General features: G+C 34.5%; 1 protein-coding gene across 1 annotated transcript; it reads right to left on the bottom strand.

Moving 5' to 3' along the window:
• Positions 1-5,488: 5,488 nt before the first annotated feature.
• On the bottom strand, positions 5,489-19,341 carry LOC128867575 (toll-like receptor 3). Its single transcript, XM_054108942.1, has 13 exons — positions 18,952-19,341; positions 18,729-18,889; positions 18,490-18,659; positions 18,269-18,421; positions 15,245-15,447; positions 15,078-15,179; positions 9,564-9,708; positions 9,249-9,503; positions 8,571-9,182; positions 8,396-8,490; positions 8,093-8,282; positions 6,100-6,797; positions 5,489-6,025 (listed from the first exon to the last, which is right to left on the bottom strand). Exons 1-13 carry the CDS (start codon positions 19,050-19,052, stop codon positions 5,644-5,646), a joined length of 3,267 nt encoding a protein of 1,088 aa, XP_053964917.1. The 5' UTR covers positions 19,053-19,341; the 3' UTR covers positions 5,489-5,643.
• Positions 19,342-20,065: the final 724 nt, after the last annotated feature.

Genomic DNA, 20,065 nt, shown 5'->3' with positions numbered 1-20,065 from the left:
CAACGTATGTCGAATGCAGCGCAAACCACTTTTGACACTACCTACATTCTCGTATTGTACTCGTACATGAAATTCCGATACTCAAAGTGACTTATTAAACTCGTACATATACATACGTATATTCGTGTGTATGTAGCAATCACTTTTAGTTTCAGGAGCACCCCTGTGGGGGAGTGCAATGGTTTATCATCTCGTAATATTTCAGGCTATACATTTTGCCGATTTCGGGTATTGACTTATGGCACACTCATATCCTTTTTCCTAAATTTTATTCTACAACTTGGCAAATAGAAGAGTTGAATAATAGGTATTTTGTAAAATCAATGCCTATTCTTTGACCTCTATTTTTTTGTTCCACTAGGATACATTTTTCGCAATATATATGTATACATATGTATGTAATATCTTCACAGAGCACACTTTTCATTCATTTGTTACACAATTTAACACTTTTCATATCGGTTACAATTTTTTTTTTTAGATATTTTTTTTACATAACATTTCAGCAGAATGGGGGAATTATTTAATCAAAAGTTTCATTTGATTAGCCTTTTACTTTCACTTTGACCTGAACTATTCAATTCGGACTCCCCACTTTAAGTAAAGCTGCCTTATTCATGGGCGCATTGCTTTGACTTGTTATTCAACTTATCCGTATGAAAATCAATAAAGAATGAGCATGTCCTGTCGCCCGAAAGTTCGGTTATCCTCTGTGTTGCTCGGCGAGAGTGTGCGAGAGCGCTCTCAGCAGTACCGTAATGTTGAGCTTTTCATGATGCAACCTTGTTTTGTTTCATTCATAAAATCGAACGCACCCATTGCTAAACCGTCTTTGATTTAAGGTGCGGTCAGACAGGGCACGCAAAATTCTTTTTCAACTCTTTTGTTATGTGTTAGAGAAAGTTCTTTTCAACTTTGCGGCAATCGTTTTCGAAAAGAGAACTTGCATAGTCTCATTGCTATTTTTAGAGAGCAAATCAATTTGGAAAGTAACTTTCGACTAGCTGGAGTTGCACCAACAAGTGCTTCATTTTCTAGAAAGATCTAACAGGTTTGGCCCAAGGCGTATCTAATTTACCTATATCTAGAAGGTGGTGTGATTAGAGTAGTTGATTTCCTCTTCTTCCATTTACCTTTAATTTAGAAATGTCAGTAAAGCGGAATGGAGGAAAGTTTTTGTTGTGCCGTGAATTGTCGCGCATTCTCAGCGAATTCGAAAGAATCAGTTGATTGGCGAAACCGGGGTCATGACCATAAATGACTAGAAGCAAAGCTCTTTTTCTCGTGAGAGCGCTGTTAAAATGATAAGTTTTTATAACATTCGTCAGTAATGCCACACCAGAAGAAGCATGGATTGAGTATTTTTTAAGGGATTAGTGGTAGTCAGAATTTTGGATTTTTTTGCATTTTCTTAAAGTGTAATATTTTAAAAATATTGTGTGAAAATTTGAAGTGAATCCGACAAATACTTTTCTAGTTATTCAAGAATTAACAAAGAGCGTTCGGGCGCTCCGGAGTAGTAGTAAAAACTTTAAATGTTTTTTTCTCAAACCTATGTTCTTTGAACTGGTGATAACTATAACTTAAAAACCGCTTGGTAGATTTCAATAAAAATGTATACTGCTTTTGAAAAACATAAAATATTTGTGCCTGATCGAAGATTTTTTTTTCCAAAAATTTCGATTTTTTTAAACAATTAATTGTCGGTTTTTTTCTCGAAAATCTGAAAAATATTTCCTGAGGCCGCCATATTGTTAATTTTGGAAAAAAGCTTGGATCAGGCATGATTATCTATTATTAAAACTAATTTATCTTGTCCGATTGATTTTAGATGAATCTCCAAGGACTTGTGATGATCATCGCAAGGGACTTCTGGAGAAACGGGCTCCACACAAAAAGCGATAACTTTTACAATTAAGTAATTGTTTTTCATTGTGAAATTTTGCTAAAGTCAAGTCGAAACATGATGTATTAATGCTATGTTTTTGTATTTGTAAAATAAAGCAATCGACTAGCAAAACAAAACTATTGAAAAACATAATTTTTTGGGGCCTCTGACTAGCCCTAACCCTTTCAACAAAAATTGGAAATTTTCAATTTCCACAATTGACATTTAAACGAAATTATTCAAATTTGAAATGCAAAAGTAATAAAATATTGATAAAGTAATAAGCTCGAAAAATATAAGTATAAAAAATACATTGAAATTTTTAAATATAATAGGACTATGAATAAGTTCGTGCGGTTTTTTTCGAAATTTGAAACTTTATTGACGTAAAATGGTTACAAATTTAATATTCAAAATATTGTCCATCGCTTACTACTACTTTTTCCCATCTTTCTGGCAATTCACGGATTCCCTTTGTGAAAAATTCGGTCGGTTTTGCCGCAATCCACGAATCGATCCATTTTTTGACTTCATCGTAATTACGGAAGTGCTGGTCAGCCAGGCCATGTTGCATCGATCGGAAGAGATAGTAATCGGATGGCGCAAGGTCTGGACTATACGGCGGGTGGGGTAGGACATCCCATTTGAGCGTTTCTAAGTATGTTTTGACCACTTGTGCAACATGTGGCCGAGCATTGTCATGTTGCAAAATAGCTTTGTCGTGTCTATCGGCGTATTGCGGCCGTTTTTCTCGCAGTGCTCGGCTCAAACGCATCAATTGTCGTCGGTAGACATCCCCCGTAATCGTTTCATTCGGTTTCAGTAGCTCATAATACACAACACCCAGCTGGTCCCACCAGATACACAGCATAACCTTCAGGCCATGAATATTCTGCGCCGACGTCGATGTTGAAGCATGGCCAGGGTATCCATACGTTGCCCGACGTTTTGGATTGTCGTAATGGACCCACTTTTCATCGCCAGTCACAATTCGATGCAAAAAACCCTTTCTTTTGTGCCGTTGAAGCAGTTGTTCGCATGCCATAAAACGGCGTTCAACGTCTCTTGGCTTCAATTCATACGGCACCCAATGGCCTACCTTTCGGATCATTCCCATGGCTTTTAAACGTTTGGAAATGGTTGATTGATCAACTCCCAAAGTTTTTGCAACCTCTTCTTGCGTTTGAGCCGGATCTTGATCGAGCAATTCCTCCAATTCGGTATCCATGAACTTTGGCGGCGCACCCTCGCGTTCTTCGTCTTCCAAGCCAAAATCACCACTTTTAAAGCGTGCAAACCACTTCTGGCACGTTCGCTCAGATAGAGCATGCTCACCATAAACTTCCACCAAGATACGATGACTTTCGGCTGCTTTTTTCTTCATATTAAAATAATGAAGAAGAATTCCCCGCAAAAACACATTATTTGGCACGAAATTAGACATTTTCAAGTGTGGTAAAAATATTGTTGTTTACGCTTCAAATAAAAAACTTATACTGACGTTTGTGCCTTACGACAGTAGCTCTCCAATGAATGTTTGGAAATGTGGATCGATGGAATAATAATCAAGTTACGCCATCTGTTGTAAAACCGTAACGAACTTATTCATAGTCCTATTAACAAAAAAGTGGGTAATAAAAGTTGTGAAACACGAACAGAATAAATTAAAACAGATAACCTTTAATCTTTGTAAAATATCTCAAAAATCAAATTCGATTCCCTTACCTACGCTTTTCAACAATAAAATATTTAGATATATACAAATTTACAGACATGAACCAACACACAGTTATCAATAAAATTGCATGTATGTAAAAGTAGTCTTGTATGTACACAAGACGATTCTAAGTAAAAGCCGATAAGAATTATATCCTTCTTTGGAAAATTCTAAAAACTTACTTCAATTTGAATTATTACGTTTCAATTCAATTTAATTTAAAGTAAATATGGAACTATAAATATTTAAATCACAACATTTTTCCATTAACCCAAACGCGAACTGTTTTCGACAGTTATTTTTGGTGCCTTACTTCTGGCAGCCAGCGACTTCCCGCGAGTTCCTGGGTGCGCTCTCTCACAAAATGAAGGAAGACCTCTTCTATTCGCCACTTCTGTGCTCGCTATCTCTCTACTCGGCTTCCTTGACCAAACATTTGCATGTAAAAGCAAAAACAAAGTTATCGAGCTTCGCATCTTATTAGGCCTCTTCTTTTAGCCTTTCTTTAGCGTTAGCACTGTTTTTCAAAACCTGGATGCATTTTCGTATCAAATCATTTGCCCCAATCCTCGCGTACTTCCAAAATACAACATTGAGCTAATGGCATACCAAATGGCGCTGTCACAACGTACAACACCTTTAAGGTCCATCTACATACCATTTCCGCGTCGCATTGGCGTTCGCTTCGCAACGCGAGAAACAATGAATGCTTTGGCAGCAAGAGCTTTGAGTTAAAAATTAGTGAAATATGCCTTATAAAGCTGGAAAAATCGATTATTTACAATAATAACTGCATTTTACTAAACTTGTACTTCTTGCAATTTCACTTGGGTTGGAATATTTTTATTTGTTTATATCCGTTTTTTGTCGACGTGCGCGAAAAGTTGGGAGCTGTCCATATTTAAGCTGCAAGCCGTAGCTATAACCGTAACCATAACAATTAGCTGTTTTAATCAAACATATGGGCATCTCTGTAATGCTGAAAACAGTGAACGACGTAAACGCAGTCCCCAGTCAGCTGTTACGATCAAACTAATGAGAACCCCTATGTAAATGAAAAATTCCTTCCTTCCGTATCGTAGTATCGTAGATTTTATCTCAGGATTTTTAAAAATTCCCGTAGGACGCTGTCAGCTGATTGCTCTCTCACCACACAGTGTTGCCAAGCAGTACATTTCGAAATCATTTACAAAATAAACTAAGAAAAATTATAATTTTTATTAAAATAATTAAAAACTCGGTTGAATAATGTTAATTATAGATAAATTAACTATTTGCATTTGTTGGTTTTTGGCTTTGGTTTACTAAACAACGAAAAATGGTAACTGATATCTCGGATGTGTGAAAATTTGTGTATGCAAAAATATCAATGGCAACATTGTGTAGATACAACCAAACACATACACACACAAACCGATGTATTGTGTAAATATGTAAATAAACTAAAAGAACGCAATTGTTCTCACGAGATGAGTTTTTGTGCTCGTTAGGGGCTGCGGTAAGGGACTGCGTACGTCGTTCACTGTTTTCAGCATAAGCGATTATAGGTGCCGCACCATAACGAAGTACCCATAACCGTAGTCGTATGTATCTATTAATTTTTGTTTTTTTCCCCGTATCCTTAATTGTCAATTACAGCTTGAAGTGTATGTGGCATGGAGTCAACTAAATTTTTTTTGGGTATTCTGAATTCGTTTGATCTTCAAGTATTGCCTTTTTGCGATCAGATTTGTTATGGATGTCGTATTTTTTTATATTTGCCTTAAAACCGACCACAAATTTTTGATGATGTTCGTAAAAATCGTATCTGTATCAAATAAGGTGTGAGTGACTGTATAAGTTGGGCCATTGGTACATTACTAAAATGCGCTTTATCAAATTTTTTAAATTAAAACTTTTATTTTTTTAATGTACAATAACAAAAACAATATCACAAGTGGGTGAATATGCAATACAAAAGCAGGACATATAAAATTTGTTTGGCAGTGCTAAAATTATTGGTGTGGTAACAGTTAAATTCGTGGACTGAAAATGAGTATTAACCACAGGAAATAATCGTAATCAGAAGGATTACAATTGCCAAAATATTTCCCGTAGCTACTCTTTGAGCAGAGCTCCTGGAATTAAACTGAAATATGCTTTTGCGTTTTTCTTTCAGATCGGGCAGATTTGTGCACTGGGTGCTGTACCAGCGACCCGTGATTTCATTGCTGTCCTTCGAAATTAGACATATTTCAGCCTTTTCCTTTTGTATCTTATCCCGTATGGTATTGACTTGTATTTCATGCTTGCGTTCGTTGTACGCCACATTTCCCTGATACAGCACATCGTTCTCGTGGTTGCGTATATATACTATAAAGTCGGCTATATCTCTGGCGGCCGTCACAAAGAATCGCACGGTGAGATTTCCATTGGCATTGCTATGTAAAGGGGCAACAATATTTGACTTCAGTATTCACTTGAGACAAGTTTTGGTGGATCAACTATTACTTACATTTTAATGTCCCGAAACTGTACATCGGCAAGCTCTTCATAAGCTACGCCACTATAGCGTTGCCTATCCTCCAATATGCATTGCAGGTTTTCATCTAGCACTTCTACCAATCGCAGATTTTGATGAAAAGTCGGAGTACTGCATGCAATATTACTCAAATCATAGTCCAAGTTTGACTTTTCCATCATGAAATGCTTCAGTGGACGAGCAGCACAACTGCAGTCTAAAGGATTGCCAGCAAAAGACACATTGGTACCGTTACGCAGCATTTGCACCAATAATTGTGGAAACTCGGTCAAGCTGTTGTTGCGCAAATCAATGTTTTCAAATTGTACAACTTTTTGGAAATTCGAAAATGGAATTTTGTATATTTCATTGTTGCTTAAGTCAATTTTCGTCAGATGCTTAGGCAGATCAAACACATGTTCCTCTGAGGCCAGGTTATTTAGTTCATTATTTGATAAATCCAATGACTGTAGCTGTGTAAAATTTGCCAAAACACCTCTTCGAATTTCATTTATGTGATTGTTGGACAAATTTAAGGTAAGCAGTTTTTTAGTGCCAAAGGTAATGTCATACGTCAACACCGGCATTTGATTATAACTTAAGTCCAAATACTTCAGATTGTACGGAATATATTGATTCGAAGGAAAAGTTTTCTTTGTCACAAAACTGATTTTGTTGTGGCTCAAATTTAGCTGAATTAACAAAGAATGAAATTATTTTATGTGTATATACAAGGTGGCGCAAAATTAATCACCCTATCAGAAGATTTATGTTTCTGGCAAATGGCGTCGCACAGCAATCATTTTAGATTGGGGGAAAAAAACTCATTATTTTTGCGTAAATTTTTTGCGCTAATGATTTAAAACTGCTTTATGGCCAATCTCTAGCGCCTGGGCAATGCTACGACTACTAACATGCCGGTCAACTTCGATTATTTCTGTGATTTTATCGACATTCTCGGCATTATCGACATTTTCTTTACCATCAAAAATGCTTGTACGGAATTGACGTAACCAAATTGCATGTAATTAGCTATTACATTATCGGCACCATTCACAATTTCAGCGGCCTGGCTTTCATTTTCGCCTTTATCAAAGAAAAACTCAAAACTGTAAAATGTACCAAATTTTTTCTTTGTTGACTTCATTGTTAAGACCCTGTAACTCACAACTGAATGGAACAAACAGCAACAAGCTTAAACAACGAGCATGAACTTTAAATTGTTTGATCGATACTTTACGTGATATAGATCACTACAGGCATTTACCGCGAAAATAATGGATTTCTTTTTCCCTAAATTAATATTTGACACCTGTGCACTAGACAGCCGCAGTACACAAACAGACGAACAATGGCGCGCGTAATAGCCTAGACGGACGGCGTTGTTAATTGGGATTACCGGCACAGTTAATTCTGATTAAAGTTGTAGTGTGACAGACGATTGTCACGCGGATTAGTGAACAGTTGATTTGATTATTGGATAGTTAATCAGTAAAATATGGACTTCATGCAACAAATGCGGGTATTAGCTGCCCTGATACTAAAAAATAATTATTTATTTTAAAATCTTAAATTGCAATTTCTCAAACTGCTTCGAAATATCAAAACAATTAATGTAATTTTGAACGTATTAGTGCAAACTAGCATTGCACCAAGTCTTTCTCCTTAAAAGTTTCATTATTTTTCATTCTCAATAGATATTAACTGTCATTTTTCGGCAATGTTGCTATCGGAAATTCCCCTAATCCGAGCAATTATTAAGAATGAAGTCTAGTAGCCAATCTGCATTAGTTGCTCTTAATTCCTGATTTAAACCCGATTACGCTACCGTCTGACTACGGTATAAGTGTAAGAATAAAAATGTTCATCGCTCAAAATAATTTCTTTGTTTAGTAAAAAAGTTGTGCAAAAACAGAATTGGATGACTAATTTTGTGCCACCTATTATGTATGTATATAAAAACTATTCCTAGTAGATATGTATGTACCTCTTCCAAGCTAAGCAAATCGTCAAGTACACCATTTGTTTTATTATCCAACTTCGTCAACTGGTTAAATGATAAATCCAATTTTCTTAGAGATGGCAAACCAATAAAGGCATCGTTTGGTATATTTTTGATTGCATTGGAAGAGAGGTTGAGTGTGAGTAGTTGCAAAAGTCCTTCAAAAGAGCGTTTGCTATAAATTCAAATTGGAGAAGCATTAGCGGTACTGACACACTTTAGTTTTGCTGATATTATCAGTTAAACAACATTAATAATTCTCACATTTCGCATAAAACGTATACTGACCTTATGTCATTAACACCATTTTCGTACAAATTGAGTTCAAACAGAACTGGCAATTTCCCGAAAGCACTTTTCTCCAAAGTTGTTATGTTGTTTTGCTGTTAAATAATGAAACCGATATTAGTTCAATATAATGCTGCCATCAACCTAACCTGAATATACTCATAAATGTACAAACCTCGAGGTATAAATACTGAAGCGTCGACATGCCGGCCAAGCATTCGACAGGCGGCTGGGTTATGCCATTTTTATTAAGGTGTAGCTTTTGGAGCACCAGTAGCCCTGTGAAGCTTTGGACTGTTAATGAATCTCCGATTTGATTGTCATTTAAGTTCAAAAACAGCAACGAATTCATAACTGGCCAGGTACCTGCTGATATTCCTGTCAAACTATTACTCTCCAAATTCAACTCATTCAGAGAAATGGGAATTTGAAATAGCTTTTCCAGCTGATTATTGCTGAGATTCAAAAAGCGCAGACTTGTAAGTTTGGCCAGCGCTCCACGCACAATCGACGTTAATTTGTTGTAACTCAAATTCAATTCGAGCAATGTGGGAAGTGTGCCAAAAACTGAAGACTTAATTTCTCTTAAACTGTTATGGTTAAGATTTAAGAGACGTAGTGAAAAAAGTGTCTGAAAGACACCATTGGCGATCAATGAGATGTTGTTGTGCGATATGTCAATGGTGTGCAACTCGTACAACTTCGGGAAGCAGTTCTTCGGCACCTCTGTTATGTAGTTATGAGATGCATTAAGCACTTTAATGCCTGTCATATTGTAAACTGGCACCTGCAATAAATATTATTAGAAATGTTTCGCATAGATATGTATTTCAAATTTAAGTTATCCTGTCACCTGCGCCAAATTCGTGAGGTAATTGTAGCTCACTTGAAACTCGGTAGCAAAAGTAGTGAGGTCAAATGCATTGCGGGAGAAGTTCGTTAGTCTATTGAAGGACAAATCCAAGACTGTGATGTTTACACAATTCTCAAATGCAAGGGGCTCTATTTTTTCCAAAGAGTTATGAGAAATATTAATCGTTGCTTGGTATATATCTTTGAAGGAATGCTTTTCCACCAATGTTATATTATTTTCAGCCAAATCTATTACCTGAAATAAGCACATTGATTCAGTAAATTCATAAAATATCAGCAAATCGAATGCAGTTACCTCCACATAATTAAGTTGTGAGAACATTTGAAACTCAACTTTCTTAAGAAAGTTTCTGGCCAAGTCAATAGTACCAATTTTACCAATAGAGCCGAAAGTACCTCTCCCAACGTCGATTATTTTATTGTCACTCAAAAACAAGCGTCTGTAAATATAATAAAATAAAATATATATGTATACAGATCAAGGAGTAGACTTTGAAAGTGGATTTGATATTAAAATTTTAAAGATGATAAATTTGATTTTAGCTCTAAAATATATGCGCATCATCCCGGTGCCGCTAGAACGACAATTTAAAGTGGCCATTTTAAGGAGGTATTCTGGTCTAGAAATTTGAAAAAATCGACTTTTTTTGCATATTTTCAAAGTTTAGACCTTCAAAAATATGCCCTTCAACGGTTTTTTCAAAATACGAATTATTTTCGGCGATACAGCGGATTTTGTGACGTGGCGTCTAAGCCGACCGAGTGAAGCGAATCGCACAATGCACGGCAGATGTTACCGGACGACTTGAGGACTCGTTCTTTCCAGAACATCATTTGTATTCCACACAACCTTTATTTATTCTATACATGTATATATATATTACTTTATACTTCTCTAAAACATATACATATATCTGGAAATATATCGCCGATTAATCCACAGTGAGTAGTAAATATTATGATCTAAGTTATTCTATTGCAACTTCAAACGCAATTTCCTCAAAACTACTTTTTTGAGAAGGTCGTCATGATATCTGAAGTTCTACTTGACCGATCGCTTTAAAGTTTGATAAGAATTTTTTATTATACAACTGTCTACTGCGCCTGCCTCGGATTTTGGAATATTTAAGTTTGAAGTATTTTTAAAAATTTGAAAAGGTAAAAAAAAGAAGGAAAACAATTTTTTTTCAAGTTGACGCCATTTTGTGAATTTTTTTTTTTCTTTGATTTGGCGTAATCCGATAGCGACATCTTAACTAATGAAGATGTTTTTAATTTGTTTGTTTTAGATCACTACAAGGGTTGGAATCATGTCAACCATGGATCACCGTTTTTTATGTAGCGCCCACTCCACCGGCCTGTGATTCCACGATTTTTTTATTTTTATTTTTTTATTAATTTTCCAATATTAATAAAACCCAAAAAAAAAAAAAATGGATAGTAAAAATGTGTTTCATTTTTTTTATATTAGTTGTAAAAAATAAATAAAAATAATTATATAATATAGAATAATGTTTTAGGGGAAAAAATAAGTTTAGCAATAGTTTATTATGTATTGTGAAAAAATAGTGAAAAAATAAGTTTAACAACAGTTTATTATGTAATGTGAAAAAAATATTGAAAAAATTTGAAACATTTTTATTAACAAAAAAAGTATTTTTTGCACCTTGTGTATCAGGGTTGATCAAATAATTAATAATTACACCTAATTCTCTTTCTCACGACAGATCCCAAAAAATTCGTGTAAAAAGAGAATTAGGTGAAAACAATATTAAAAAAAAAACTTTTATTGTAGAATTCACTTAAGATTTGATTTCTTGCTTACTAATTTCAATTCATTAAATATATTATCAGAAATAAATTATTAAACTGCGAGAGCAAAGTCTACCAATTTTTCCTGAAACTAATTTACAGAAACTTTTCCTGAGACTAATTTAAATGCTTCGTACATGCATCGAATCGTCGAAAATCGCACTTTGTTTGCTCTATGAGATTGAAAAAAATCCACAAAATATTCAAAATTGTGTTAAAACAAAACAATTCGTGAAAAAAAAGATTTTTTTTCTTTTTAGCTTGCGTTAAATCAAATTCATGTAAAAAAATCGTATAAAAAAAATAAGGTGCATTTCAGTTACATTGCAACGGTTTTTGTGCAAATCAACATGAATTGAATTTTTAATATCTATTTATTAATTTTTTTAATTATTAATTTAATCTGCATAAAATATTGTTTTAGTAATTTTTAACGAAAAAATTAGTTTAATTGTTAAAACATAATCACTTAGTTTCCAGTATTACAACTCAACTACAAAACTACTTAGATACTTTTCAAATATTCTCTCTAAGTATTCCTATTGTATATTGTCATTGGAAAATATTACATTTCTCACATAATTAAATTTGCGTGTTTTATTCCTTGGATGCTCTATTTCGCTAATATTAATAATAGTTTATTATTAAAGATTGTGAAAGAATATTGAAATATTTTGAAAAATTGTATTTACAAAAAACAACCCCATTATATTTATTGTACTTTGTAACCCTGATAGGGTTGGTCAGTTAATTAATAATTATTTATTAATCTCGATTTTATAAGAGTTAATAGTTTATTAAACTTAGAGTGTCAAAATTATTTAAAATAAATTATTCAAATGAAATACTACTTTTTAGAAATTTTTAAAAAATAAATTTAATTTAAAAATTTTTCATTTTTAATAATATACATTTTTTTTTTTGTGAAAAATTATTAATTTCAATATGTTAAGAAAAGGGTTAGCTTTAAAATAAAAAGAGAAGAAAAAGGGATAAGCTTTAAAATTAAATATTAAAAATATTAAATAATTAATTGAAAATGAATGCATAGAATTAGCAATCATTAATAAATTTGCTATAAATTATTTTATAAGTTTTACCACTTATTTTTGTTTTAATTTAATTTATAAATTTGTTTTTTTAGTTTTTAATGAAAAGTAATACCGATTTAATTATATAAGTATATGTATAATTGGCGCGTACAAATTTTTTTGGGAGTTCGGCCGAGCTCCTCCTCCTATTTCTGGTGTGCGTCTTGATGTTGTTCCACAAATGGAGGGACCTACAGTTTCAAGCCGATTCCGAACGGCAGATACTTTTATGAGGAGCTTTTTTATGGCAGAAATTCACTCGGAGTTTTGCCATTGCCTGCCGAGGGGCGACCGCTATCAGAAAAATATTTTCCTGCATTTTGGCCTTTCGCCGATATTCGAAGCAACGTTCTCTCTCTGAAATCCGACTGGTAGTCACGCACCAACCCATTCGCCTACGGCAGCCGATTTAATTAGTATATGTAAATATTGTTTCGAATATTTCATTTTGAAAAAGAAGTCGGCAAATTTATATTTTTTTACTCGTCTGTTTGTTTTTGTTTTTGAACTATATTAAAAGTCAGGCCTGCGCACTGAATAACTTTAACTGGCCGCAGTATTTTGACTGTGCAAGGGTGGCATAATCATTACTCTTTTAATTGAAGGCTGGTATGAACAGTTGAACGAAGTGCAAGCTGCTTCTTATAAATATATTATAGAATTTTATATTTTAGTCGAAAAGCTAAAATTTTACTAATAGGACTATGAATAAGTTCGTGCGGTTTTACAACAGATGGCGTAACTTGATTATTATTCCATCGATCCACATTTCCAAACATTCATTGGAGAGCTACTGTCGTAAGGCACAAACGTCAGTATAAGTTTTTTATTTGAAGCGTAAACAACAATATTTTTACCACACTTGAAAATGTCGAATTTCGTGCCAAATAATGTGTTTTTGCGGGGAATTCTTCTTCATTATTTTAATATGAAGAAAAAAGCAGCCGAAAGTCATCGTATCTTGGTGGAAGTTTATGGTGAGCATGCTCTATCTGAGCGAACGTGCCAGAAGTGGTTTGCACGCTTTAAAAGTGGTGATTTTGGCTTGGAAGACGAAGAACGCGAGGGTGCGCCGCCAAAGTTCATGGATACCGAATTGGAGGAATTGCTCGATCAAGATCCGGCTCAAACGCAAGAAGAGGTTGCAAAAACTTTGGGAGTTGATCAATCAACCATTTCCAAACGTTTAAAAGCCATGGGAATGATCCGAAAGGTAGGCCATTGGGTGCCGTATGAATTGAAGCCAAGAGACGTTGAACGCCGTTTTATGGCATGCGAACAACTGCTTCAACGGCACAAAAGAAAGGGTTTTTTGCATCGAATTGTGACTGGCGATGAAAAGTGGGTCCATTACGACAATCCAAAACGTCGGGCAACGTATGGATACCCTGGCCATGCTTCAACATCGACGTCGGCGCAGAATATTCATGGCCTGAAGGTTATGCTGTGTATCTGGTGGGACCAGCTGGGTGTTGTGTATTATGAGCTACTGAAACCGAATGAAACGATTACGGGGGATGTCTACCGACGACAATTGATGCGTTTGAGCCGAGCACTGCGAGAAAAACGGCCGCAATACGCCGATAGACACGACAAAGTTATTTTGCAACATGACAATGCTCGGCCACATGTTGCACAAGTGGTCAAAACATACTTAGAAACGCTCAAATGGGATGTCCTACCCCACCCGCCGTATAGTCCAGACCTTGCGCCATCCGATTACTATCTCTTCCGATCGATGCAACATGGCCTGGCTGACCAGCACTTCCGTAATTACGATGAAGTCAAAAAATGGATCGATTCGTGGATTGCGGCAAAACCGACCGAATTTTTCACAAAGGGAATCCGTGAATTGCCAGAAAGATGGGAAAAAGTAGTAGTAAGCGATGGACAATATTTTGAATATTAAATTTGTAACCATTTTACGTCAATAAAGTTTCAAATTTCGAAAAAAACTCGCACGAACTTATTCATAGTCCTATTAAAAGGTGAAAAGACCCTGTAAATCTTTATATTTAATATTATTTAAATTTTTTACAATAGATTAATTTTATTTTTTATATAAAATATTTAGTTGGTGTGATATTAAATTTTAATGCACTTCTGAATTAATTGAATCTTGAATTTATGAATTATATATATATTATATATAATTGGCGCGTACACCCTTTTTGGGTGTTTGGCCGAGCTCCTCCTCCTATTTGTGGTGTGCGTCTTGATGTTGTTCCACAAATGGAGGGACCTACAGTTTTAAGCCGACTCCGAAAGGCAGATATTTTTATGGGGAAATTTTTCATAGCAGAAATACACTCAGAGGTTTGCCATTGCCTGCCGAGGGGCGACCACTATTAGAAGAAACTTTTTCTTAATTTTGGTGTTTCACCGAGATTCGAACCTACGTTCTCATTATGAATTCCAAATCGTAGTCACACACCCACCCATTCGGCTACGGCGGCTATTATGCATTGAATTATTATCCAAAAGTTTGGGACCTCGATGTTGGATTAAGGTCATAATTTTGGGTGTAACTGTTCAAAAATTAAGTCTGTTCGACTTGTGAATCCTTACACGATCTGAGAACGGCATAAGACAGGTTGGTTTCTATCTTTAATAAATTATAATATTTTAGTACGAAAGGACCAAATATTAGAATCAAATTATGAAATACTAGAAAATAAACCAATAAAGCGGGTAAGTATCATATAAGTTATTACACAAGTACATCCTTAGGTATAGAGTGGTAAAGGAACTAATTAATATGCCCATACAAATATTTATAAGAAGCCCCTATGCCGCCTAAGAGATTTGACATTTACAAACCTGAGTTAATTAATAATTAAAATACGTTTGTAATAGAAGACAAAAAATAAACTGTAATCTAATGTCGTGGCTGTCCCTTAACTTACCTTAAAAACCTCATTCCGCGGAAGCTATTGGCATCTAGTCGCGTGATGTTGTTGTGTGACAAGTTGAGTAATTTCAAAACGGAGTTACGCGCAAAAGTTCCTCTGCAAATATTGAATTTTATGCAGTGAGTTTTGAGAATCGATAATATGGGAAAATTATTACTTACCTTGAAATTTCTGTGAGCGCATTGTGCGACGCATTGCACCAGCCCAGCTTGGTCATGTCAGCAATGTGTTGCGCCTCGAGTTTTTTAAGATTGTTAAAACTTATGTCTAAAACTTCCACGGATCTCAAGTTTTTGAATTGATTTCTTTTCAAAGTTTCTAATTGGTTTCCATGTAAATCAAGTACTTTCAGCTTTCGCAGAGGCTAAAATGGAAATAAAAAACTGTATTACTTCTAATATTGTCAAAAGTAAATAAGAATAAATTTAAGTATTATATATTTTTATTATATTAAGGGGTTAAGAATAGTAAGAGTTTCCAAAAATTGAATTTTTTCAGTATTTTCATAAAGTATAATATCTTAAAAATATTGTGTGAAAATTTGAAGTGAATCCAACAAATACTTTTCGAGTTAATCAAGAATTAACAAAGGGCGCTCGGGTGCTCCGGAGCGTTCGAGCACAAGTAGATACCAGTAACAACCGACTTCTCGGATTTTATTGTTATGAATGTAGATTGCTACGTAGGCAACAGCAAAGCGATATTTTGGAAGCTGCTATGACGGCTAAAGAACTATTAATGGCCCAGGAATAGTTGACACAGTGTACGTGATTAAATAATTCGTTGAAACGCTAAATAAATCAGTAGCAAAACTTTAAGTGCGTTTTTCTCAAAACTATGTTTTTGAACTGGTAACTGTAACTTGAACTTTTAACACTGTAACTTAAAAACCGCTTGGTAGATATCAATAAAATTTATATTGCTTTTGAAAAACATAGAAAACTCGTACTCGTACCTGATCGAAGGATTTTTTTCAAACATTTCGATTTTTTTATTAACTATTAATTGTCGGTTTTTTTCTCGAAAATCTGAAAAATATTTCCTGAGGGCGCCATATTGTTAATTTTGAAAAAAAAGCTTCGATCAGGCACAAAATTATCTATTAATAAAATTAATTTCTCTTGTCGAATTGGTTTTAGTTGAATCTCCAAGGACTTGTCATGATCACCGCAAGGGACTTTTGGAGAAACGGGTTGCACTCAAACAGCGATAACTTTTACAATTATTAATTTTTTTTTCCAAATTTTGCTGAAGTCAAGTCGAACATGATGTATTAATTCTATTTTTTATTTTTGTAAAATAAAGTAATCGACTAGCAAAAAGAAACGATTGAAAAACATCATTTTTTCGGGCCTCTGACTACCCATAACCCCTCAATAGTAGGCAATTATTAATTAAAAATCACAATAGTACACAAAAAACGCCTAGTAAAATTACCCTCAAAGACATTGAAATTGCCGCTCTCTTTACAAAAATATTATATCGCACACTCAAAAATGTACCTGTTACAATTTTCGCAGACAATTTCTCAAAAGTATATAATCGATATTTATGTCTATTATAGCGGTATTTAAAAACTTTGAATATGCTCTCATTGGAAAGTGGCAAAAAAGTGTTTCACAATCTCTCTTCAAGGTAAATAAAGTAAAACAATTTTATAATGCCTTTCTCGTCTTCTTATCAACTTCTAGTCAACTTATCATGGAGTAAATAAGACTTTCGATATCTTATGCACCTTGAATACTCAGCCATGCAAACAATGTAACTGTTCTAATTCTGCTAAGCTTTTTTGGTTCCATTTCGCGACATTTCTCCCCGAGTGGGGCACATATATTCTAACAGGTTCACATTGTGTTCTGCGGTGGCGTCTTGATGACTTTTCCGCAGTTATAAAGCAGTTATATTTTTACTTTTTCTGCCATGAAAAAGCTTCTCATACAAAATATCTGCCCTTCGGAGTCGGCTTGAAACTGTAGGTTCCTCCATTTGTGGAACAACATCAAGACGCAGGCCACAAATAGGAGCAGGAGCTCGGCCAAATACCCGAAAGAGTGTACGCGGGTACAGGGTGCGCCATCTTTTATGTCGATATGAAAACATTGAATACCTTTGAAAAAACAAAAAACTGATTTGTATAAGTGAGGTATTTTTATTCGGTTTGGTTATTTACAATTTATTAAAACTATTTTAATATCAATCAAGAGGCCATCTTTAGAAGCAATCACAAACTGCGATCTTTTTTCTGCGTTTGTCATCACCTTGTCAAGCATTTCGGATTTTATAGCGGCGATTTCGGTTGTTTTGGTGTAAAGCGATCCATGGTTGAAATTGTACTGAATTGACGTATCAAAAACGTGTGTGTTGAAGTCGCAACCGATCGACTAAATGAAAAAGGTATTCACCGACATAAAAGATGGCGCACCCTGTATATATATATACATATATATTTCGTTTTTTTACCTAACAGGCTTTATTTTTATTCATGTGTTACCCAAAAAAAACCCAAATTGTATCGAACTCTTCGTCAAATTGGGTTTTAAAAGCCATCGTGTGGAATCCACATTTTTAATATCTTATAATTTTGTTTTTCATTTTTTACAAAGGCCAACTCTTGAACACCAATACAGGTATATGCTGCAAGCTCAATTTTATAACAGAAAGTTTGCCTAGCTTAACATTTGGAATTTTATTGCGATTTACCAATACTTATCGGCTTTCGCTACGCTTTAATTGGTTCATAATTGGAATAGCCCAACATTTTGGTCTCATCGCAGAAAATCTAAGAATTAGTATATGTTTATACAGCGATGAGCATCATTCAATATTTGCCTGCTTTCTTACTAAATCATATTAAAACGTTGATTTAGTGCTACTTGGGGAGTTCCAGACGGGCACTTAAACCATTTCACCTAATAAATCATAGTGTACACTCATTTATTTTTAGAGGATTTCTTGGGTAAGAACTGCATTATGCTCTTCAATTAAAATGCCATGCAAGCCTCCGAGTGTATTTCTGCGATTAAAAGCCTTTTCATAAAAATTTCATCTGTCAACTCCAAACAACATCAATACTCACACCACGAATTGGAGGTGGCTGTATACGGCAATTATATATAAACTTATCAATATATAACTACTTCCTTGGCAAATCGAGTATTTAAATGTTTTCATAGCTTGTTGCATACCTGAAAAGCTTCAATTGGCACATCACTTAGTGGACCGTTGATAATCCTTAAGACTTCCAGCGTGTTTCCAATGTTTTGATTCTCGAAGATGCTCTTATTTACACTTTTCAATGAATGGCCATCAATAATGAGCTGCTTTGCATTTCCTAATATCTAAAAATTTAATATCACATCTATGATTTTCCGCAAATAGTGCATGCATTAATTTTTAAAAATATCACCCCAAATGATGGCGTAGTAAACGATGACAGATTAGTACGTAATATATGCAGCTCCTCCACAGTTTTGTTTACACCAAAAAAAGGATAATCCTCAATAGTTTCGATTGGGGTATCAGCTATGGTAAGTAATCTGGGCTTAACTTTGGAGAACACTGGCCCATATAAACGAACTGTAAACAAATACATGCATATATACGCATATGTATATGTGTATTTACTTTATTTTGTTTTGAGTTTACCAAAATGTCCCTTAAGAATTTCCAAATGCTCCACAGGAGTACCCAAAGCTCCAAGGTTTTCAAGCGCAACGGACAACGTCGCTAAGTTCGAGTTTTCACATGTCACATAGATACCAGCATCAGTATTTTTCCAACAGGTACAAGGGTATATAACTAGCGGCCTTGCCAAGTAGATAATATTATTTGTTTATATATTTGTTTAAACGACTCGATCAACACTTACTTTGATGGGCACTTATATTTGGGCTCGTTAAAGGCATATTCTAACTTCACCAATGCACAGAAGTGCAAAAGGAAAGTGCAACAAAGCAACAAGTTATTCATACTTTTTTTTTTAAACAGGTTTCTTTAAGAGAAAATTCGACATTGACACAAATGCGGATGTGGTTCGCTGCTTAAGTCTTTCGTTTTGGTGTTTGAAGCAGTGCGCGATCTGCCTACAAATTTGGTTTAAAGCTCCATAAAACGCATAATTCGTATGTGCAATAAATTAATTTTAATAAACTTTCTACTAAATAATTGCAAATTTTTAACTACGCGATTTTCACTCGAGTTCTAATACATGTCACTGGTATCGCGTTCAATCGGTCATCGTGAAAAAGAAAATCCAACTGGAGACCACGAAGAACTCAAAATGAGTTGGACACTAATATTATTGCACAATATTATTGTTTAAATATGGATTCCACTTGCCCTAGTAGTAGTTGCCAGACCAAGAGGCATATTTTCAGTGAAAATTTAACTGCAGCTAATCGGACGGGATTAGTTAAATCTTTACTACGAAGTCTAAATAAAAGTTAGGGGAAAAATTAAATGTTTAAAAAAATTGAAAGTAAATCGTTATATTTTATTACATTCAATTCACTTATAAGCATGCACATTTTATTATAATAAATATATAATTTGTGGAAGAATTTTTTTGTGCTTCTCATTTGAACTACGCAATATTTTCGCAGTGCTAGCCACATGCTTTTGCAATATTTTCATAAATCAACAAAAATGAATCTACCCGTTCACAAATGGCAGATTAGCTGCAAAATTGGCAATCAGCTGTCAAGACTGCTTTGAAAGGTTTTTCTTCACAGAAATTGGTTTGGTGGAATATTTGAGTGTTTTTGGTTTATTTAATTATTATTAAAAGTATGAAGAAAAGTCAAATAAAAGACATATTTAATTTAATTTTGCAATTTGCTGCTGTTAATAGAGCGTTATGCATGCGAAATTCGATATTACATTTTATAATAAGTAATAACAGGCCAAAGCGTCTATGGACACATTCTTTTTCCTGTAATATGAATGCATAATTAATAATATCTAACAAAAACTTAATTAAAATT

Source organism: Anastrepha ludens, chromosome 6 (genome assembly GCF_028408465.1).
Source record: "Anastrepha ludens isolate Willacy chromosome 6, idAnaLude1.1, whole genome shotgun sequence".
NCBI lineage: Eukaryota > Metazoa > Arthropoda > Insecta > Diptera > Tephritidae > Anastrepha > Anastrepha ludens.
The sequence above is the reverse complement of the archived record's forward strand: the minus strand, read 5'-3'. Positions and strand labels throughout refer to the sequence as shown.

Coding starts and splice junctions, on each gene's coding strand:
- LOC128867575 (XM_054108942.1), bottom strand. CDS start 19,052: ATGAATAACTTGTTGCTTTGTTGCACTTTCCTTTTGCACTTCTGTGCA. Junction 15,180..15,244: donor GCGCTCACAGAAATTTCAAG/GTAAGTAATAAT, acceptor CAATATTTGCAG/AGGAACTTTTGCGCGTAACT. Junction 8,491..8,570: donor TTCAGTATTTATACCTCGAG/GTTTGTACATTT, acceptor ATTATTTAACAG/CAAAACAACATAACAACTTT.